The 23284-nt window shown below is 39.9% G+C and overlaps 1 protein-coding gene and 1 long non-coding RNA gene across 9 annotated transcripts in view; one reads left to right on the top strand and one right to left on the bottom strand.

Moving 5' to 3' along the window:
• The window catches only part of NFIB (nuclear factor I B), a 220993-nt gene extending 217486 nt beyond the window's left edge, over positions 1-3507 (bottom strand). For all 8 annotated transcript variants that reach the window (XR_013170428.1, XM_077148172.1, XM_077148174.1 and 5 more), the window contains exon 1: positions 3037-3507. Coding sequence is in view for 7 of the 8 variants with exons in the window: in XM_077148172.1 (XP_077004287.1) it covers positions 3037-3066 (30 nt within the window). In the remaining variant the exon portion in view is untranslated. The remainder of the gene's footprint in view (positions 1-3036) is intronic.
• Positions 3508-6687: 3180 nt separating this feature from the next.
• Positions 6688-23284, top strand: part of LOC143673532 (uncharacterized) — a 33429-nt gene continuing 16832 nt past the window's right edge. The window contains exon 1 of the long non-coding RNA XR_013170426.1: positions 6688-7015. This is a non-coding gene — a long non-coding RNA (uncharacterized LOC143673532). The remainder of the gene's footprint in view (positions 7016-23284) is intronic.

Here is a 23284-nt window from a genome sequence, read left to right as displayed (position 1 = left end):
TGACTATGGAGTATGTAACAATTCTCAACCATTTTTTAAAAAAAAGTGATTAAGATTTTCAAATATCCTAACTAGCAGATTATCCCAATAACACTAAGCAATTACAGAAATTATTTCAAAACAAGCAAACAAAAAAGCAAAGTGAATAGAATCTAAGCTCTAATCGCCCTATGCTTAGGTAATACACCACCTTGCTCTTTCAGAATTTTCATTAAAAAGTGTTGGCTTTTAGTAATTCTTTCTCTATTAAAACTTCTTTTAGTTGAACTAAACATTGATAAAATAAATAATCAAGGTATAAATTTCAAATATAAAAGTAAATACTCAATTCGACTAGGCGTATTTATTTTTCTTCATAGAAATAATGGTTTCCATGAAAGCGATGGAAAAGTAGACCAATCTAGAGGTGGAAGGGTAAATACTAGGTGTTCCTGGAGCACCACTACATAACAATAAACTACGAAAAAAATGTATCTACAGAACTTGAAATACAACGAAAGAAAAAAATTCAAAATCTCATCATGCCAATTGAATGTTATATTATTAACAGTTTACATTATTTGTAGATTAAAAGCAAATATTAAATCATTTACCATGGTTCTTAATTTTCTTTTTATATCTGATTTATGTTATTACATTTATCAGAAACTGATACTGCAATATGCCATTTTGTTAAATAGCAACTTCAGTAATTCCTTTTGAATTAGGATCTCTTCTAAAACCTAGATACCTTATTGCAACAATTGAGATACTTTTTAAAGTTTTCAACCAAGTAGGAATGTTAAACTACTTTGTATTTACATTTTTAAACAAATGTTTTCCTATAGATATTAAACTCTTACATCAATGTAGGAAAAGCTATGAAACAAAACTAAAACTGTACATGAACACCTTGCATTACCTATAAAGTCACACCGAGATTAATTAAGAATTCTAAAATTAAAATTACTTCGCTAGTATAGGCCTTAAATCCCAAACATATTTTAATCCTTTAACCACATTTACTTTATTAAAATAGTAGAGAATATTAGTCACCATCAATTAGTGTTGTTAAGAATGTATCCTTGAACACTAATGTAGGAGCTGAACCACTATGCTGTACATGTCCCCAATATTCTCTATGACAGGATGTTGCAACTTTAATTTTTAACTTACTCAAATTAAGAGTGACTTTTCCATCCACATTTAGAGGAAAACTAAAAAATACAATGTAATTGCTAGTTTCTGTAAAAAGCCGATGATGGAAATATAAATTAATATAGAAATGCAACTGTTATTCAGCACTTCACAGGTGAGAATAAATGAAGCAGTAGTTTGTAAGTGAAATGCTTACTTCATGTTATTTTATTTGAATTATACTTCAAAAATCATCTCAGTGTAAAAAGCAATTTTGAATGGAAGTGGTTTAACAGAAAGAGAGGGGGAAAAAATCTGGCTGATGGGTAATATTAAAGGTAACTTTTACAGCTAAAGAAAATGTGGTATACCTTAAACAGTTTCAACATCACATTTATTGCCCATTACCATTCATAGCTTTTGAAATACAAATAGCTCAGCAACTCATTTTTCCAGTTTTGTTAAATTAAAGTGTAGTTTACTTGCTGAAAATAGCCATATCTAAGTCAATCATATTCAGATGCCAAACAAAATATAAACAATAAAAAATGTGTCAGCCAAAAAGCTACAGGACTGTATCCAATCACTGAATAAGCCTTATCATTGTTTTCATCTTCATTCACAATTTATGAATGCCTCAGTCCTTTTGAATCACAATGGCTTCTAATTGTCATACAATTGAAATCTTAATCATTTGTCTATTATAAAAATATATTCGCATTAATATCAGATTCTTAAAAAATTTTAACACAGCCAAAACTAGCCGGCATTTCTTTAATTGTTTAGTTTTTATGTCAATGTCAAAGAAAATAGGTATCAATTACCAACTCGTAACACACTGGCCTAAAAGCTTAAGTAAACTCTCCCACACCTTTAGGGGTTTAATATTGTTTCAAATGACAATTTTGGGCTAAGATATCTAGTTAGTCAGTAATTTGGTTGATAAGTTAGTTGGGCAGCGGTGAAAACTGCCCTCAGGTACGTCGGTTCGGTCTCGCCAATTTTCCATTTGACCGTGTGGTTAAAATGATATAAATTGCGTAAAAAAATTCAAAAAGTATAAAGCCAGTGTTTTATATCATACCATTGTTCCTAAGATATTTGGCCCTTTTCAAAGTAAACAACAAAACTAAACAAAACAACGACCTTACTTTTCCAGCATTGTTTTATGCTTTACGAACTACGCTCAAACATTGTCAAATGAACAGGTCCCCACAAAATGAAATATGCCCTAAAAGTCCTTAAGTTTCACCACGACCAACTGATTCGTGTCAACGTAAAGACCGCCTTCGTAGTGCGGTCACTGGAAACTCCAAAGTGCGCGGTCACTGCGGGCCAGGAAGGGTTTCAGATCCCCAAATTAAGCAAGGGCACGGGTCCTCACGGCATCCTCGGATTTGCTCCGCCACCCGCCCACCTCCTGCAGCACAGTCCAGAGGCGCCCACACGGACTTGTGCTACAGTCCTCTGGCCCAAGTTCACTGGAGGCTTTTAGGAGCTCAGTCCCACTAAAAACTCCACTAAAAACCTGAGTCCACCTAGGCGCGCAAGCGACCAGAGGGGTCAAGAGGCACCCCGGGCGGGGGTGCCGCCGCGAGTGGGCACTTGGGCGATCCAGGCCCTGCCCATCCCCAGTGGCCTCGCCCGGCCTGGCCTCCCTGGCAGCGCGCGGGCGCCAGCTCTCAATGCCCAGGGCGCGGGATTGCGCGCTTGCGACGGCCACCGGCCAGGGGCCGCGAGCCGGCCTCCACGCGGCTCCGCAAATCCCGCCGCAACTCCCGGCCACTTCTTCTCCGAAGGAAGAAGGGGCGTGAGGACGTTAATTAAAGCCGTTAATTGTCTGTGCCACGAGAGCAACAAAACAAAACAAAGGCATTTCGGGCTCGAGAGAAAACTCGAAAGAGCGACCAAGAGATGTACCTGAGTGAGACAGATGGGAGAATACATCATGACTTCGCCTTAAAACGCACTTTCGCGGAGATGCCCAAGAAAATCTTCGAGAAGCAAGAGTTTCATCTATTCATTTTAGTCATCTGAGCCCCGCGATGCGATCAATCAGAACGAGGCTCTGCGCTGGATCACCGCAAGTTCACAACAAACACAGTCCTCCTTAAATAGCCAAAGATTCAAGTTCACTCGGCGTGCTAGATTTCCCGGGGTGAAATCCAATCTACACTTTTAACCCTCCTGCAGTCCGAGCGCGCTGGCCCTGCTCGCCGCCGCCGCCGCCGCCGCCGGTGGTGTTGGCTGCTTTTCGCCTGGATTGGGGGATCTGTTTTCTGTTTTGCAGTTGCTGTTGTTGTTGGGGGGGCTAAGGGGTGCACGAAGGTGCGGCTTGGGTTGGATTGGGGTGATGGTTGGTGATGAAGTGCTTTAAAAAAAAAAAAGGCGGGGAGGGGGGCGCAGAGGGGAGGGCGGGAGGGAGAGCGAGGAGAATGTGTCACCGCCCTGGGAAAGTTCAAGGTTAAAGCCTCGAGCACTGCGGCAGGATCCCGGACTGGTGATCGCAAGCGAAACTTTGCCGCGAGCCGACCATGTGTGTGCGCAAGGGGGAGCGTGAGCGAGTGCGCGCGGGTGGCGGGGCGCGCGCGGGAGAAGGCCGGGGTGGGGGTGGGGTGGGGGTTGGGGAGAAGGGAAAGGCCGGGGTGAGGGAGGGGGCGCGAGCGCAGGTCTCCCGGGCGGAAGGGACTCGCGGCGCGCGGTCCCCGGCAGCAGCCGTCGCCGCCCGCGCCGGCCTCTCCGCGCTGGGCCGCCCGCTTCGCCCCGCGTCTGACCGGCCGAACGAGGAGGCTGCTGCTGCTGCTGTTGCCCAGAGCCCAAGGGGATCGAAACGATCGCCTGAAAATTCCCAAACGATGAATCCCGATCTCCCGCTCCGCTCCAAACTCCTCTCTTTTTTGCTCTGGGCTCTTTTTTCCCCTCCCTCTCTTGCTTTCTTTCGTTGCAAAACTTGGAAGTTGAAAAATTCACCGGTTCCACCCTCTGGACCCCGCTCGAGCTCTCTCCAAATCAGACTTAAGGATTGTTTTATTATTTAATTACACAATCATCGCTTTACTCCTCCTCCTCCTGCAAACGCGCATTCCTTTTGCACCAGCCTCTCCACACACACACACCCCCCCCCGCCTCCCACCTCCTCCTCCTTCTTATTCTCTCCCCCCACCCCCCTCATTTGTTAAAGGTCTCACCGGTGCAAGAGAACTACGGGTTATTTTTATTTTTTATTTTTCAAAATACATCTTCTTCCCGCCTTTGGACAAGCCCCTCACCTTCACCACAGTATTCCCCACACAAATACACCCCCGAAAAACCGCCCTGGAAGGGGTATTTCGAAGATCTCTGCGGACTCTAAGCCGCGGGAACATCCGAATAAGAGAAGAACTGAATCGTTCTGGGCCGGAGAAAGGAACGAATGGAAAATTCCCTCACACCCAGGCCGCCCCAGGACCCCGGCTGGTCGCTGACAGGCACACCCGGGGCGGGCGCGAGCCGCCAAGCCCGCAGGCAAAGGGACGAGGGGAAACCGAAGAGGAGGGGGCCCAGCCAACTTGGGCTCAAGTTGTTGGGGCGCCCTGGCGCAGACGTAGCTTGGCGAGGGTGGGGGGGGGGGGTGCCCAGCGCCCGGCACAGAGCCCGGCCCCTGGCGAGAGTTCGCTCATGGGATGGGAAGGGAGAGTCCTCTGGGGTCCCCACACCGTGGGCCCACACCCGGGACCGCTCCGCAGAAGCGGCGCGCAACGCTTCGCCGCGGTTTGCCGCCCTCCCTGGGGGTGCCCAGTGCACGTGGCCTCGCTCTGAGCGGGAGGATCCGGGCGAGCCGCCGCAACCACCTCCTCCTCACTCCTCCTCCTCCACCTCCTTCTCCTCCTCCTCCTCCTCGCGCCCAGCTCCGCTCTCCTCCTGCAGCCTGGCTGGCTCGCTCCCAATCCCCACCTCCCCCCGGGTCCCGGGGCGCCAGCGGGAAGGAGCTCCCTCCCGCCCGGGTGCAGGCAGGGCGGGGCCGCGGCGTGCCTCGCGCACCCGGGACTGCAGGGAGGGTGCGCGCGCGTGCGCGCGCGCGCGGGGTGCGTGTGCCGCTACGGCCCTCCAGAGGCTACCAGTCCCGAGCCGCCCGGCGCCGGCGCCGGTTTTCAGTCCAGCGAGTTGCTTCCCTGTCCCCACCCCGGCCCCGAGCTGCAGGCCCGGAGTGAATGAACTTGATTTCTGGTCTTTTGAGCGAAGCAGTTTGCCTTGCACCCTTTCTCCCCGCTATCACGCACATGCACACACACGCACCCGCACACACACAATCACAGCCCGGCCCCCAAATTCCGGTTTTCTATTAGGGGTGGGTGGGGAAACAGTAAAAGCAAAGCCTGTTCAGACAATAGAGAGGAAAACTGAGTGCGGGTGGTTCCGCATTCATCTGTCTAGTGGACTATAGGATGCCGCTGGGGCCATGAAACAGTCTCCAATGCCTCATTCCTGGCTCCCTGCGCGGAGCCGTGCCTACTTCCAACTATGTTTTGTAGGTATTTCGAGGGTCTCCCCTAGTTCCCCTTTCCACTTTCTCTTCGTCTGTCACGATGTTTTTTCCTCGACTTCTCTCTCTCTGGATCTCCCCCCGCTTTCAGCCCCCAGCTCCCGCCAGCGAACCTGAAGGAACCAATGACTTTTTCCTTTACCAAGTGGGAGTTATCCACATAAAGCATTTCACAACGCACATCAAGAAAAGTAGGCAGGTTCAAGTCAACCATGAAATGGTCACTTTTTAACCCCGTCCTGTCCTCATTAGGGAAATGCTCAAACACAGTCCGTTTTCAAAGAGCGTTCTTAATGAGGCGAGCTTGCCAAGTCTACCAGCTGCAGCCCCCGTAAACCAAGAGGCCAAAGAAGAAAGGCGCTGGGGTGGGGGGAGGGGAGTTGGGGAGGCCGATGGTGGGGTGGGTCTGGGAAGACAGGTAAAGTCGGGGAAATTGCCGGAACTCCCACTAGTTAACCCTTCACGGCACGGGCAGCGGGGAGCAGCCTCCCTTCCGCCCCCACCCCCAGGGCAAATCCTCCTGTCAGCGTTCTGACAACCTTAATTTCCTTTGTGTGGGTCATTTCTTCTTTATCAAAAGCTGGGGTAAAGTTGACAGTTTTTATAGATGAAAGAAACAAGGTGACGGGTCGGAGTTAATCAAGTAAATACTCATTTCTCGCTCCGAAATTTTTTAGGCAACATCACCTTTGGTTTTGTTGCTGTTGTTGTTCTTGTTATTTTAATTCCAAAGCACCATTATGCATTGCACTTTACGCTGAATCTCTTTTCTCACCCCCGTACCAGATTCTGGGGGGGTGGGGTGGGGGCGTAGAGGGCAGCGCTACTGATAATAATACCAGCTTTAACTACTGGAGTTCCCCTTCGAACAAATATTCAATTTAACCGGAATTAATTTACCATAAAAGACATTCCCCTTGGCACGAATGTGTTCATGTCCTTGAACACACCTCTTTGAATGTCTGCACTCTTACAGAAGCCATTATTTCAGAGTCTTTAAAAATCCAGTGCCCATCTCTCCTTTTCTCCCTCCCTCCCTCCCTCCCTCCCTCCCTCCTCACCACACCACCCCCGGTGAAATCCTGGCACCCAGAGAGCGCTCCTTTCAGCTAGAGATCCCAGACCCAGCCGCTGTCCCCTGGCAAAAGAGGCCCAGTGCTGAGCCCTGGGGAAGTATCTCCAGACATCGTTACTCCCTCCTCCCTTTATTAGTTTCCTTTTCCAGAGAAACCATTTCCTTTTGCCACCAAAACTAGATGGCATCCAAAAGTTTTTCACAAGCCTAAAAAAGAAAAACGAAAAAATTGACAAGCATTACACAGAAGAGCGCACAAAAGCTGCAGCAGCACCAAGGCGAAGTAGCAGCGTCAGACCCAGGTAAGACCCCAGAGAAGTGAAGGTGTCTGGGGCCTCTCAGGCCCATCATGTAGGGGTTCAAATCGCTTTTAAATGCCTCATTTTTTTTGTAGGGTGCTTATGTTTCAGAACACTTTGATAATCACTGAGAATGCTTAGTTGGGGGGGGGGGTATTTATTTCCAAGAAAAAAGAATATGAGAATGGAGTAAGGGTGAAGTAGGGAAAACCAGAAGGGAGGGAAGAATGAGGAACAGAGACATCCTGGAAGGATTTACCGCTGCTCAGTTTATAGGACTCTGTCTTTCTCTTGGACACTGGAGCCACAGGCAGGATGGCTGACACTCCCCAAAACACTGTTCTTGTCCTGCCAATGCCAACTCACTGCAGGCCTTTTCAGGATGAAATAAGAGAGTCTTTGGTAAAGAGGAACTGGTGGATTTGGTTGGATGGGACTTCTGGCTTCTCTTAGTATAAGACTTGCCCACTACTTTTGGTTTGAGAAATGCCAATCTTTTAAACGCCAGGTAGAAGAGTAGAGATAAGGAACTAAGGAAGTGCACACATTTTATTCACCTTTCATTTTTTTCCAGCATGTCTGTGCCAGGGTATTAAGAACAGTTTTACAGTGTCTGTGAAAAGCCTCTGATTTTGTCAAAATGGCCAAACACTTGTTAGACTTCAATACTTACCTCTTCTAATCTTCTCCTTTCTCCTGCACGGAAAGGGTGAAAGCACTGGTAGGACAGGCCACATTCATTCCCCCCAAAACTTGGCTGAGGAGTTGTAAAGAAGTTGAGAAGCTCCCTCAGCAACAGGAAAATCTAATATTTCAGTATTGTTAAAGATCTCTTCCCTGTATCACCTTTTCCCTGCTACCTTATAGGGAAAAGAGTTTTGTTTCTAACTGGCAGAAAGTTTAGTGATTTCATAAAGGAATGGTGGTACTTCAGGTGACTGGGGTTTTCAAAACCCAATTGTATATTTAAAACATTTAAAAATTAAGCAATGTCAGCCTTTCGCTGACCTCCAGAGGAATTTGACATCTCAAGTAACTCCTAATAGTGATTTTTTTTTTTTTTTTTTTTTTTTTTTTACCTTTCTCCCTTAAAAATAAACTGCAGCGACAAGTTGCAAATCCTGGGCAGTTTAGCACAAGGTTTCTTGGCGCTTAACAAAGCTGTCATTTCGAATATACCCGATGACTTTTTTTTAGCTCTCACATGTGATTCATCAGAGAGGAGGCTCAACAATTCCACATACCCTGGCCACATCACCAATATCAATGTTTTAAAACTAAATACAAAAGAAACAGATGACCTCCTGACCCCAGGAAACAGGCCTGCAAAACTGCATATGTGCACTACACTGTGCCTGGGGACCTTCCCTCTTCTAAATGAATGACAAACGTACTTGTGCAGCCTGGAATACACGAGTTTATATCCACAAACAGGAACACCAAAATTCCACTAAAAAACGCATATATAAACAACCCAGCGAGCACCGAAATTGCCTGCACTTGATGGGAATTGCAAAATCATTCCCTGCTTTCTCAGTACTTAAACTACTACTGTCAAATTAGGGTAGCAATTTTTCCCAACTAGAAAATTCACAATCAGTTAGCTTCCCCACCCTCCCATTGCCAGTGCTTTGCTTTTCACTGAAATGAATAAATAACCGTGGACTTTTTTGCCTTCCTCTGGGAGCTGTTGGGTGTCCCCAGAGGACAAAACTAAATGAGAAAAATGACGCTGTTAATAATGTCACTGCTGAAATGCCTGTACTCGACCGTTAAAAAAACACAAAACCCTCCCAGTAAGCTAGACTCTGAATCTGAACACCGACTGGGCCAGATTCCTACAGTAAATTTAGCCAGTTTCCACTTGTCTACAAAGATGAAGCCACTTCATCAACAGATATTCCTAACTTCTGAAGACAATTTGCACTCCAATTGCAAAGTCAACAGTTATCCTGTAACACTTTACCTTTAGCATGATTTATTTTGAACTTTAAAAATTACAGAAATAGTTGCCTCCCTTCATTCCAATACTGCAAAAGTTATATTCTCACATGCACACTCTGCTGATTTTGAGAGTTGTAGTTTTCAGAATGGCTGACCTTTAAAGTAAAACAATGTCATCATTTTATTCTATGTGTAAGTTAGCTATTGTTACCCACCCACACATACCTTCATGACATATGAAAATAGATAAGTTTAAGGAGATAGCTGGAAGGTTTTATTCAAAATAGCTAACAGTCTTTACATTCTGCATTATGAAGTGTAAAAATTGCATTGGAGACCAAGGTAAACTTTCTGCACCCCTTTCTTTAATTCTCCCTTTGAAAACTGTCATACTATTTGGAAAGCAAAACAATGCATAACAACAGAATTGTGCATTTTAGCTTTCAAATTAAAATTTAGGAGAAAATTTTTTAATTACAAAGAGAGAAGACAAAAATTGGGCCTATACAAAATCTATGTTCAGTAATTTTTATCTCTGAAATCTATTTGTGATATTTTAACAACACAGCAAGCTAATAAATTTCAAAGCAATAACATTATCTAATTGCATGATGTCACAAACTTCAAAAGCAAAGTTACAGATGTTTGTAACATCACATTCACTCTTATAATTATGCGGCTGCTCAGTCTAACTATATTAAAATTAAATGGATGCCTATGTCGGCTAAAGAATAAAAGGAATTTATTTTGGACATCAAACAATGAAACTGTCACCATTTATTGTATGAAACACTCAGCTAATCAATTTCCTATTAGAGCAGCTTTCAACAATACTCGGCTTTAAAATTCATCGGGGCCAGCAAAAACCTTTCCCCAATGCACAAGAATGCAGTTCCAACCACGGACGATAATTACCGTTCTAATACTTTTATTGCCCAAGCACTTTTTCCTGTGTTCTCCATCAGTTAGACAGGATTCTGCAGTATATCGTATCAGTGAGTTGGAGTGCTTGACCTTTGCCCACATATGATTTAATAGGGACTTTTCAGCGCCGGAGCTTTCTCCATCTCTCATGCCATTAAATGAAAACATCAAACCTCAAATATAAAACTGGAAACCACAACGTTTTGTGTTTCACAACTCTTTGCAGTTTTTACTTAGGCTGCTTAAAGGTCAGCTTCTTAGCCTCACAATGCTCTCCCACGTACAGTAAATGTACTCGAAATTCACACTAATTCTGATTTTGATTAAATCTTGAATTCCCCAGTCAGATACACATATGCACCCCGCTTATTTACACGTGCATTCTTTTCTAACCACATAAGCATGCATGTATGACTTTCTGGATTTATTCCAGTTAAGGCTCATTTAAATGTCTATTCAAGTGTGGGTTCAAAAGTTAACTTTTTCCCGCCTGTTGCAAGTTAAAGTTACAAAGGACATGCTATACGATCTATTCAAAGAAAGTTGGAGTTAATCTTGTATGTTTTGGCGCCTTTTTCCTGCCAGCTACTGTACTTGGAGGGGGTGGGGAGACTTGGAGATCTTGACTGTCCCATCTCAAGTTCAATGGCAGTTCTTCCAACCTGAGAAGAAGATGGCCATGTTCACAGCCCTAATAATAATTCTGATCACGCTACTTCGACATCTTGTGTCAAAGTCGAAACTGGCTTCCCCGCCCCCTTCGACCTGAGAGCTGCCAAGTCTTCACACACTCCGCATTCAACCACAACTTAATGGATGGGATATTGTGCATTAAAATGAGGCCCAGATATACTGTCATAGAGAGGACAAGGAAAAAGGGAGACAGACAGACAGACACGCGCGCACACACACATACACAGAGACTTCGGCGGGGGGGATCCCTAGAGCGAGAAAGGCAGGGTGAAAAAAAAGTATTGAGAGAAAAGAAATCCATCATAATCTTTTATAAAGGTGGGCTGCGGGGGAGGGCTAACGATTCTATCTGCAATTTAGGGGAAGGGTGGGAAGGGTGGGGAGGGTGGGAGCTGGAGGGTTGGGGTGGACTAAACTTTAGAATGAATACCGATTTTTAAAACTACAGCACTCCAATAAGAACTAAATAGCTCTTCCTTCACTTAAAAAATGCACTTTAAAATGAAAATATGCACCAAAGCTGTGTCTTAAGAAGAAGAATGCTACAAAAAGAAAGAATGGGCTACAAGGTACAACTAAAGTATCATTTGTAGTAATTTTTTTACATGATGGAGGGAGGAGTACTAAGTTGAAGCAGGGAAAGTGCTGAATACTAAATCCCACACTGTTGGGACTCACAATGTTATCCACCGATTTCTGCCATAAAAGTGTGACACATATACCAAAGTTGCCAAAGCTTTAAAAATACGTACTTGCTTTAGGTCTGGAAATCCAGCGCTATAGCTCAAGTTGTATAGTAGAAATGACATCAGCATTTAGGAAAAGGTTAAAATAGTCTCTTTATAGTTCACAAACAGGGAAAAATCTGTACCTCGGGTAGGAGTGGGTGTAAGGGACAAACAAGACAAGCAAACAAAACCCGTCATTTCAAAGCCACATACCATCGCACTGTATTGCAATAAATAAAACAGATCTTGAATCTGTAACAGAACCCTGGGCCGCTGACTTCACGTGTCTCAGGTACAGATTTGTGGATTTTCTCAAGGGTTGCTTTGGTGTCGCTTGTGTTTAATTAAAAGAAAAAAAAAATCCAGGCGTAGTCTTATTTTCTAAATTATTATTTCTGCAATGCCAAAATTTGGGGCCCGAGAAGAAAAGGCGGTAAAAGTCAAGTCTATCAGCAGGCAGCCCCTGACTCTGTCTGGGTATCCGGGTTTCTTTCCTTTCACTTGAAGAAGACTGTTTCTCGTGGTTGACTTGAACGCCGTCCAGAGTGGCGTGCGTGCGTGTGTGTGTGTGTGTGTGTGTGTGTGTGTGTGTGTGTGTGTGTGTGTGTGGTGGATTTTATTGTTTTAGTGGGGTTGCTTTTGGGGCGGGGGCTGCCTCTCCGCGCCTCCTTCCCCACCCCACCCCCAGTCCCCGCGCTGGGCAGATGCAACCGGCGCAACCGCGGGACTGCGCGCTCACCCCTTCTCAGCCCTCGGATTGGGCTGGCCGGCGGCGGGGCTGCCCCGGAACCGCCACCCACCCGAGCACCCTTTCCGCGCCGGGCCCGCGCTCCCGCCGCCGCCCCCGCCTCCCCTAGCTTTCTCTTTCAGCTCCTTGCCTCCAGCCCTGCCCCGCCCCCGCTGTCCCGGGCGCGCTGGGAGCGCGGCTCTTCGCTTCCGCCTGGCGGCGGGAAAGAGACCGAAAGGAGGAGCCGCGAGCCCTAGGCGCGCGGTGATGAATATTCATCAGGGCGCCCGCGGCCGGGAAGGTGGGAGCTGGCGCGCGGCCGGAGACTGCGGGCCGGTACCCGGGTCTGAAAGGGTGTGGTGGTCTTGCGCCGCCGGGGCATCCCGCGTGGGTTGGGGGGCGGAAGAGAATGGCGGGTCTTTGTGCGAGGGGGTGTGTGGAGGGAGGGGCCGCCTGTGCTGGGGGGCTGCCCCAGACTCCGTGCGCCTTTGTGCTCCCCGAGTGTGTATTTGGGGCGTGCCTTCGTCGAGGGGTCCCGCCGCAGACAGACGGCCGGTGGGGAATCAGGGAGAACCACTGCTCAAAATTTGTTTTAAATGGTAATAAAGAATTTGTGTTATTCCCCGTTTCGCGCCACGTTGCTGGATTCAACTTTTCAAGGCCATGTTTGTTACTGTGTAAAGAAAGTTCTGAAAGGCTCCCCGCTGCCTTATCATTACAGCTACCAGAAAGAGTGCCCTTTTAACATATTTATATGCAAATATGTGAATGTAAAAAATAACGTCAGTAATAAATGGGTAAGAGGAAGAAACAAGCAATGCCAAAGAAATCTCCAACCCCTGGCTGACCACAAGTAAATATTCATGATGAGAATTGGTTGTGAGTTAATGTTCATACAGACATAAAGCAGTTTGATAAACATTTCGTAAGTTTTTGACTGACGTTTTTAAAGTTAGGTATATGTAATATTTTTGCTTAGTTTTAAAGTAATCCAGTTGTCTTCTTCTTAAGGCTATGTAGCTGAGTGTAATGCTTAAGAGTTAAACTTAGTCATGTTAATTCTGATTGAAAATTAATGCATTAAAAGTAAAAATATAACACTAGACCTAAATTTACTTAGTCATGTTAATTCTGATTGAAAATTAATGCATTAAAAGTAAAAATATAACACTAGACCTAAATTTACTTAGTACTAACCCACACGTGTTTAGAAAATATTTTATTACACAGAACCCTAATTGTGTAATTGCACAACAAACTACAATAGTTTCAAATATCCTCTAAAAATCCGGTTCAATTATGTGATTATCAGTGGAACCTGAATAGATCCCAATGAATTATTCTTATCTCTCTACTAAATGTAAGCATGTCAGTATTTTAATCCCAATTATGTTTATCCTCAAATTCCAAGAGAATTTAAACAGCATTGTTCCAACTCCTAGTTTCTACAATGCACATTAGAAAACAAAGAGGATATTTTGGTCTCATTTTTTTTAAAACTTTTTTTCTGGATACTTATATACATATGATTTGAATGTTTGGCTGTAAATGAATGATATGCAAAATTACATACTTATATTCAACGATAAGAAGTCAAAAAATAAAAAGTAATTGTGATTCACCTAATTAGACTTTAGAAAATGCCTAACTTAAAAATGAATGTTAAACTGTAGGTTTAATAGTTCCAGATTTTCCCTCTGAAAACTACCATAATATATATCTTTGGGAAGGGAGTTGGATGATGGGAAATGTATGTGTGTGTGTGTGTGTGTGTGTGTATGCATACGCACACTCAGCTATGACTTCCCAAGGAAAATTAATGTTTTAAATTTAATCTATGTTGCTCATAGTTTAGTAATGTTATCTGCTAAACTATTGTAGCTATATAATTCAGGCCATCCAGGCAGTCAATTCAAGTGGATTACAAACAGATCCGTTTCTATTCTCGGATTTCCTAATAGTAGTTTCCTAGTTAAAAGTAAATCAAATTTAGCACTAAGGAACCAAATATAAAATATGAAAAATTCAATGTAACCAAAAATATATTGGGGGGGTTTCTATGGGAAATGTTATCAAATGCTAAAACTTTTGTAAAGATGCCTAGGAAAGTCATCTTACTTACTTGTTACTATTTGAAGTCATAACAGAGTTACCAATCCCTCTCAACATCTATTTCATGTAAAGTAGAAATACGGGGAATCTAGTCTTGTGTAGGAAATATCCCTAGACAAAGAAAAAATGGGAAAAATGTGGAAAGAGAAAGAAATAATTTCTTACATATCTAGTGATAACTCAAATGTATCTAGGTTGTGTCACCTGTCAGATGATTTCTTTCTAAGCATTTTATTTAGTGATAAGATTACCACTGTCATGTTCAGTGTTTCAGAAATTCCTTTCTATTTGTATGCCATTTGCTTCTTTTGATATGTGAAGCTTACAAGAATACCTACTCCTAGACCAACCACTCTTCTTCCTTCAGATACGTACACATATCATAATTCAATGATATCCAAGTCTTCTAAAATAAGAAGACTGATTTTCCAGAATATCTTATAGAAATTGGTCTCACGAATTTGTAGCCACCTCAACATGATATTGTTCCTAAAAATTTTAACTGACTAATGACCATGATCTTCTAATCTGCAACATAAATTGATATTCTGGTTTTGATATTTTGTAATATAAATAAATATGTAGAAACTAGGAAGTCTTTTAAAATGGGCTCTTCATTTTAGATTAAAACCACCTTGTTTAAAGATTTTTCTAGACTATAATTAAAGTCCAATATATTTTTATTTTATTTAGGAATTATAACCAACTCTTCATTTTTAAAATAAGCACTGTTAAATGATATTTAGGCATTTTTGGACCTCTGGCACATTTCACTGACATGATTCCAGTAGAAAAGATCTTTTTTTCTGTCTTAAGTTATAGGTGCAGTCCATTCCTTGGAATTTACTAGGTGCTGTGCAAGTACACTGCCACTTTAGATATTCTCCTTCTTCTTAAAGCCAATTAACTGGTAATGCACTTTCTGTATGTTTTCTTCAAATTAAGAATTTTTTTAAATGTACTGGCAACATCTGTGTGTGTTTATCTTTGAGAATAATCACTATGTAATTATTTCTAAAAGGCATGCATTATTACAATGCTTTATGTCATAATTGAAGTAATTTCTCTACCCTATCTAAACCAGTAATTTTCAGTCCTTACTCCAAAGGTGTTTATTTTTATCTTACTTCTATATTTCTCAAAAATATGAGAAGTGTGTTTTTATTTCTGTTATTTTTATATTATTAAAGGGTATACACTAATTTATTATATTATATATAGTGCATTATTATACTAGCAATGTGCAAATTTAATGTACATAGTAAAGATGGTGGAGCATTTAACATATATATAATCTTTTAAAACAATCGGATAATTATTTTTCAGAATTTAAAAAATACGTAATGTATAAGCATTCATATTTCATATTGCTTTCCAAGCAATAATTTTGTGTATTTCTTAATTATTTAGAAAACATTTAGAGAGGCTTATAAAAGAGCATTTATAAAGTGACAAATTTTGGCATTTTGTTAGAGATCAATATACGAGAGCTATTTACATGCAACTTTTATGAGGTCAGAATACGTATCTAGTAAGTGGAAAATCCAAATATAAGTAACAAACTCTGGTTAACTATTCTTATTTTTCATTGGTTATACGCTGTAATCTGTTATGCCTCCTCTTTAGACATTGACTATAAAAGTAAACAGTGTCTTTCCCACAAGACATAGTTGTTCATCATACACTGAATTATAGCCGTGGAAAAGACAAGAAGAGATTTCTAGATAGGTAGGTCCTTGCAATGGACTTGAAACTCCATGCTGTGCAGGGCAGACACTAGGTCATTTTCTAACCATTGAGAGTATGGGTACAAAAATAAATATACACACTCAGTGTTCCTTCTTTCACTAACTGCATACTGCACCTGTGCACACACATATCTGATGACATCTGCTAACATAATAAATCTCAAGTGGTTTGTGGTGTCATCAAAAACCTGAGATGGTGGTATGGCTCACAGCCTTACCAACCCCAGGCTATGGTCTTGTTAAATTTCACAGGCTAAATAGAGACAGACTCATTCCATACACCAACCAGAGGTTTTCAAGAGCGGGTTAACGTGGTTTACCAAGGGGGAAAAAAAAGCCTGTAGTTATGACTCAGTATGTGAAAAATCTGCTCTCTTATTCAATAGTGGTAAATCAAAAATGCCTACCAGCTTCAAAAAATTACTATCACAATTGTTATGAATTTTGAATCTGAAGTACAAACCATTTCTTTGCTTATGAATGCTTTTGAGTTACTTATAACAAAAAAATTCTGCACAATTTTATCATTTAATCTTCATATCTTGTTTACTCATAATTATATATAACTTTAGAATTTCACACATCTAAATGCTCATGCAAAGAAAACAATGGATTTGAATTAATTTAAGCTGAAATGATGATTAAATCGAGCAAAGAAAAAGCAAGTGTTGTTTCTAAAGTTTTTCAGGGTATTTTGTGCCATATGTAAGGTTTCTGAAACAAGAGAATCGCTAAGGTATTTTTTTTTAAACATTTTCTAAAAACAAAGACATCTGGCAATCCAGAAACCAGTGAGACAACAGGATGCAAGAAAGTGCTAGACAGTCTACTGATCCTTCTAAATAGTTTTGGCAAAGGACTGTTCGGCCTTTAAGTGGGCCCTTGTCAACAAGAACGCGGATGTCAAGCCCCCTGCCTCAATGTCCTGTGACCACATCCCAGTGTCAAACATTCACTTTGGTACATCTAGAACATAACGATATTATTTCAACTTGCCTACTAGTTGAAGAACATCAATGATCGTAATTCGTATCTTTATTTTGTAACTGAGAAAATCTGGGTACAGAAAATGGAGATTCTGTGCAGGGAGTAAAGGGAAGAATTCAGTCCTTCTACAAACATGTATTATGTGTTCAGCCTGGGTCCCGGTTTGCGCTAGGTGCTGTCATACGGGGATGAATACGTTTTGGAGGAACTCTATGTTTATAGTATGTGTACCTTTGTGCTAACATTCTCCTCTAAACTTGTTTAGAAAAAAAGTAATCTTCCCATGGGGTATTTTGAGAACCTTCAAGTAAACAAACCCAATGGCAACTCTTTGTTTTCTGCTCACTTTATTGGCAGTGAACAAAATGTTAATAGAAACCAAAGAAAAAAGTAATTTTAAGCTGCCCAGCCCACCCCAATTTACCAACCAAAAAACCCAAACCAAAATGAAACTCATGTATAATATATTCAAAAGCAAATGGACAGGGTTGGGAAACTTTTGACATCACTATTATTCATTACATCGGAAATAGTTTTGTACACAGCCAGAAGGAAAAAAAAAGGAGAAGCAATGTTAAGTGGGAAATTTTAGGCATATAAGGTTTACCTAACACGCAGCTAGTCCTGCCTTCTTTTACCAACTTATTCGTCAAAGATGGTTGACAAGCAAGACCTGAGGTCAGGTTAGAAATACAGGTATCAAAAACATACCTAATAGCACTGTTTCTCCCTTTATTTTCTCATATCTTAAACCATCCTGAGCTACACGCAATATTTCTTTTACCAGTGTCTTTTTTCATTAATTGTTTTTTACTATTGATTTTTTAAAATATTTACTTTTTCTTATAGAACTTGTAGGTTAACAGAAAAATCATACAGAAAATACACAATCCCCATTTACCGCCCCCCCACATGCACAAATTTTCTCTATTATTAACACTTTGCATTAGTATGGTACCTTTGTTACAACTGATGAAACAATATTATTATTTAACTAGAGTCTATAGTTTACATTAGGGCTCACTGTGCCGATTTTTTAAAAATTTAAACGTTTTTGAAATTTTTATTCTACTAACATCTATATAACCTAAAATTTCCCCCTTTTAATCACATTCAAAAATAAAATCTGAGTGTTAATTGCATTCCCCATGCTACCATCACACCATCTATTACCAAAACTTTTCCATCACCCCAAATAGAAGCTCTGTCCAATTAAGCATTAACTCCCCAGTCACTAACCCTAGCCCATCCCTTGGTAACCTGTATTCTAGCTTCTGACTCTGAATTTGCTTATTTTAACTATTTCATATCAATAAGATCATAAAATATTTGTAATTTTGCATCTGGCTTATTTCATTCAATGTTATGTCTACAAGATTCAGCCACTCTGTCACATGTATCAGAACATAATTCCTTTTTAGGGCTGAATAATACTCCCTTGTATGTATAAACTGCATTTTGTTTATCCATTAATCTGTTGATTTGTAGTTGGGTTGCTGCCATCATTTCACAATTACAAAGAATGCCACCATGAACATCAGGGTGCAAATACCTATTCAAGTCCCTGCTTTAAATTCCTTTGAGTATATATTTAGAAGTAAGAGTGACAGATACAGTAAGTCTATTCTTAACTTTCTGAAGAACTGCCAAACTGTTTTCATGGAGGCTGCACCATTTTACATTCCCACCAATGAACTAATGTTCCTATTTCTTCAGATTCTTTTCAACACTTGTTATTTCCCTTTTATTTTTTTTTCATACTAGCCACCTTAGTGGCTGTGAAATGGTATCTTATTTTGGGCTTGATTTGTATTTCCCTAAGGGCTAATGATGTTGAGCATCTTTTCATGTGCTTACTGGACATTTGTATATCTTCTTTGAAGAAATGTGTATTCAAATTTTTGTCTATTTTTTTATTGGATTCTTTGTCTCTTTGTTGTCGACCTATAGGATTTCTTTCTATATTCCAGATTTTAAACCCTTATCAGGTACATGGTTTACAAATATTTGCTCTCATAATGTAGGTGTCTCTTTACTTCCATGATGAAATCCTTTGATGCACAAAAGTTATTAATTTTTTATGACGTTCTATTCATCTATTTTTTTTCTTTTGTTGTTCTGCTTTTGTTGTAAAGTCTAAGAAACCATAGCCCAGCACAAGGTCCTAAAGATGTGTCCCTAAATTTTCTTCTAGGAGTTTTATAGTCCTTGTTTTTATATTCAAGTCTTTTAATATAGTTTGAGTTAATTTTTGCATAGGGATCCACTTTTATTCTTTGCATATGGATATCCTCTTTTCCCGACACCATTGTTGAAGAGAGTCTTCATCCCCCACTGAGTGGACTTGGCAGGCACCCTTTTCAATAATCAATTGACCAAGGAGGCTAAGGTTTATTTCTGAAGTCTCAGTTTGATTCCATTGGTCTATATGTCTGTCCTTGTGCCAGTACCATGCTGTTTTGATTACTGTAACTTTATACGTCTTAAAATTGTAAAGAGTAAATCCTCCAATTTCATTCTTCTTATTCAAAATGGTTTTGGCTACTTGGAGCTCTTACCCTTCCATATAAATTTGATGATTAGCTCTTCTATTTCATAAAAGTAAAATATTCGAATTTTTTTTGCGATTGTGTTAAGTCTGTATATCACTTTAGGTAGAATTAACTTGTTAGCAATATTTAAAGTTCCAATCCATGAGCATAGAATGTTTTTCTATTTATTTAGGTCTTCTATGTTTTCTTTTAGCAATGCTTTGTCGTTCTCTGCATTGAAGTCCATTACATCCTTGGTTATGTTTGTTCCGACGTATTTGGTTCTTGTAGTTACTGTTGTAAATGTTTTTTTCTTGTTTTACTTTTCAGATTCTTCATTACAAGTGAATGGAAACATTACTGATATTTCCATGTTGATCTGATATATTTTTCCAGGTATACTGATACACCCTGCCACTTTGCTGATTTCATTTCTTAGTTCTAGTTCTTTAGTTGTGGATTTTCAGGGTTTTCTATATATAGGATCATGTCATCTACAAATGGAAAAAGTTTTATGTCTTCCTTTCCAATTTGGATGCTTTTTATTACTTTTTCTTTCCTAATTGTTCTGTCTTGAACTTGCAGTAAAATGTTGAATAACAGTGGTGGCAGTGAGTATCCTTGTCTTGCACCTGGTCTTAGAGGGAAAATATTCCATCTTTCAACACTGAGTACAATGTTAGCTGTGGGCTTTTTATATATGCCCTTTATGATACAGGGGAAGATTCCTTCCATTCCTTGTTTTCTGAGTGTTTTTATCAAGAAGGAGTACTGGATTTTGTCAGATGCCTTTCTGCATCAATTTTTTTTCTGCCTTTGTTTTAGCAATGTGGTATGTTACATGAATTGATTTTCTTATATTGTACTCCCCAAAGTGAGCATAATGAAGGTAAATCCCCTTTGGTCATGCTGTATAATTGTTTAAATTTGCTGTTGGATTTGGTTTGCTAGTATTTTGTAGAGGATTTTTGCATCTAAAGTCATAAATATATTGCTCTGTAATTTTCTTTTCTTGTGGTATTTTCATCTGGCTTTGGTACTTGAGTAATGTTGGCCTCATAGAATGCGAGTGTTCCCTCTTATTAAATTTTTTGGAAGAGTTTGTGCAGGATTGCTGTTAATTCTTCTTAGAATGTTTGCTGAAATTCACCAGTGAAGCCATTTGGTCCTGAGATTTCCTTTGTTGTAAAGTTTTTTATTATTCTACTTGCTATTGGCCTGTTGAGAACTTCTTTTCTTCTCAAATCAGTGTAGGTAGTCTGTATGTTTCTAGAAAAATGTACTTTTCATTTAGGTTATTCAATTTGTAGGCATGCAGTTATTCATAGTATCCCTTTATGATCTATTTTATTTCTATGGGGTTGGTGGTAATGCCTTCCCTTTCATTTCTGATTTCAGTTATTTTTGTTATTTTTTTTTTATTTATCAGTCCAGCTATAGGTTTATTGATTTTATTGACCTTCTCAAAGAAATACCTTTTTGTTTCATTGATTCTCTATTGCTTTTTATTCTCTATTTCATTTATCTGCATTCTAATCTTCATTATTTCCTTCATTATATTTACTTTAGGTTTGGTTTACTCTTCTTTTTCAGGCTCCTCCAATTGGGATGTCAGGTCTCTGAAATGAACTCTTTCTTCTTTTTTAATGTAGCATTTAGAGCTATAAATTTCCCTGTTAGCATGACTTTGCTGCAGACTGTAAGTTTGAAATGTCATGTTTTTGTTTTCATTTGCCTTCAGATATTTCCTAGTATCTCTCATGATTTCTTTTTTGACCTTTTGATTGTTTAAGAATTTGCTGTTTTATTTCTACATATTAGTGAATTTTCCAGTTTTCTTTCTTTTTTCTTATTTCCGTTGTGATCAGAGAAGATGCATTGTATGATTCAATATTTTTAAATTTATAGAGACTTGTTTTATAACAACATGTAGTCAGTCATGGAGAATGACCCATTTGCACTAGAGAAGAATGTGTTTGCTGCTGTTGAGTGAAGTGTTCTGTGTATGTCTGTTAGGTCTAGTAAGTTTATACTATTGTTCAAGTCTTCTATTTCCTTAATGATCTTGTTTGTAGATATTCTACACATTATTGAAAGTAATAAATTAAATAATCCTACTATTAATATATAACCATCTATTCTCCCTTCAAATCTGTCAATATTTGCTTCATATATTTCAGGGCTCCATTGTTAAGCATATATATACTTATAATTGTTATTTCTTCTTGTTGAATTGACTGCTTTGTCAATTAGTAACCTTCTTTATCCTTGTAACAATGTTTTAATTAAAATCTATCTTATCTGCTATTAGTATAGCTATCCCAGGCCTCATTTGGTTATTATTTGCATGGCATATGGTTTTTTCCATCCTTTCACTAGTAATCTACTTCTCTCTTTGAATTTAAGGTGAGTTTAAGGTGAATTTAAGGTGAAAACAGCCTATAGTTGGTCTTGCTTTTTTATTTATTTTGCCAATCTCTGCCTTATGATTGGGGAGTTTAATCCATTTACATTTAAAGTAACTACTGATAATGTAGGACTTTCTTCTGCCATTTTGCTGTTTGGTCTTTGTTAGTCATAATTTTTCTGTCCTTCAATTTTTCCATTAATACCTATTTTCATATTTATTTGTTTTTTTTTTCATTGTAACATTTTAAATCTCATTTCCTTCTGTGTATATTTTTCTTATGTTTTCTTTTTGGTTAACATGACACTTAAATTGAACATCCTCTATCTATAACAATAATTATTTGAGATGAGACCTACTTAACATCAATAGCATACATAAGCACTGATCCTCTACCCCTCTGCCCCCCATCTTTTTGTTGTGCTTATTACAGATTATATCTTTATACATACACTGCATATCCCAAACCATAGAGTTATTACTTTTCATTTATTTGCATTTTTAAACCCGTATGAAGTAAAAAGCAGAATTGCATACCAAAAAATACAAAACAATAATACTAGCATTTATAATTATCCATATGGTTACATTTACCAAATATCTTTTTTCTTTATGCCTTTTGATATACTTTCTAGAGTCTTTTACTTTCAGTGTAAAGAACTCTCTTTAGCATTGCTTATAGGGTAGGTCTAGTGGTGACAAGCACCCTCAACTTTTCTTTATCTGGAAATATCGTAATATGCCAATTTGAAAATTATTCTCACTGGCTATAAAATTCTTGGTTTTATCTTTCATCATTTTAAATATTTTGTTCCACTACCTTCTTGCCTCCATGATTTCTGATGAGAAATTGGCACTTAATCTTATTGGGGCTCCTTTGTACATCCCTTGCTTTTCTCTTGCAGTTTTCAGAATTCTCTCCTTGCCCGTGGCATTTGACAATTTGACTGCTATGTATCTGGGTATTATTCTCTTAGATTTTATCATGTTTGGGGTTTGTTTGCCTTCTTGAATGTATGTATTCATGCCTTTTGTTAAATTTGGGAAGTTTTCTGAAATTATTTCTTGGAATGTTCCTTCTGCCCCCTTTTCTCTTTCTTCTTCTTTGAGACTCCCATAATACATGTATTGATATGCTTGAAATGTCCTACAGGTCACTTAGGATCTGTTAACTTCTTTTCATTCTTTTTTCCTTCCACTCTTCACCTTGATTCATTTCAATTGTCTTGTCTTTGAGTTCACGGTTACTTTCCTTTGCCAGCCCCAATCTGCTGTTGAAACCTCTAGGGAATTCTTTATTGTGGGCTTCAACTCCAGTATCTCTAATTCTGTTCCTTTTTAATATTTCTATCTCTTTATTGAGATTCTCATGTTGTTCATTCATCATTTCCTGATATTGTTTAGTTTCTTCTCCACATTTTCCGTGATCTCTCTGAACATACTGAATATCATTTTTAAAATTCTGGTCTTC

The sequence above is a fragment of the Tamandua tetradactyla genome, chromosome 2 (assembly GCF_023851605.1).
Source record: "Tamandua tetradactyla isolate mTamTet1 chromosome 2, mTamTet1.pri, whole genome shotgun sequence".
Classification (NCBI taxonomy): Eukaryota; Metazoa; Chordata; class Mammalia; order Pilosa; family Myrmecophagidae; genus Tamandua; species Tamandua tetradactyla.
This window is presented reverse-complemented; position numbering and strand designations above follow the sequence as displayed.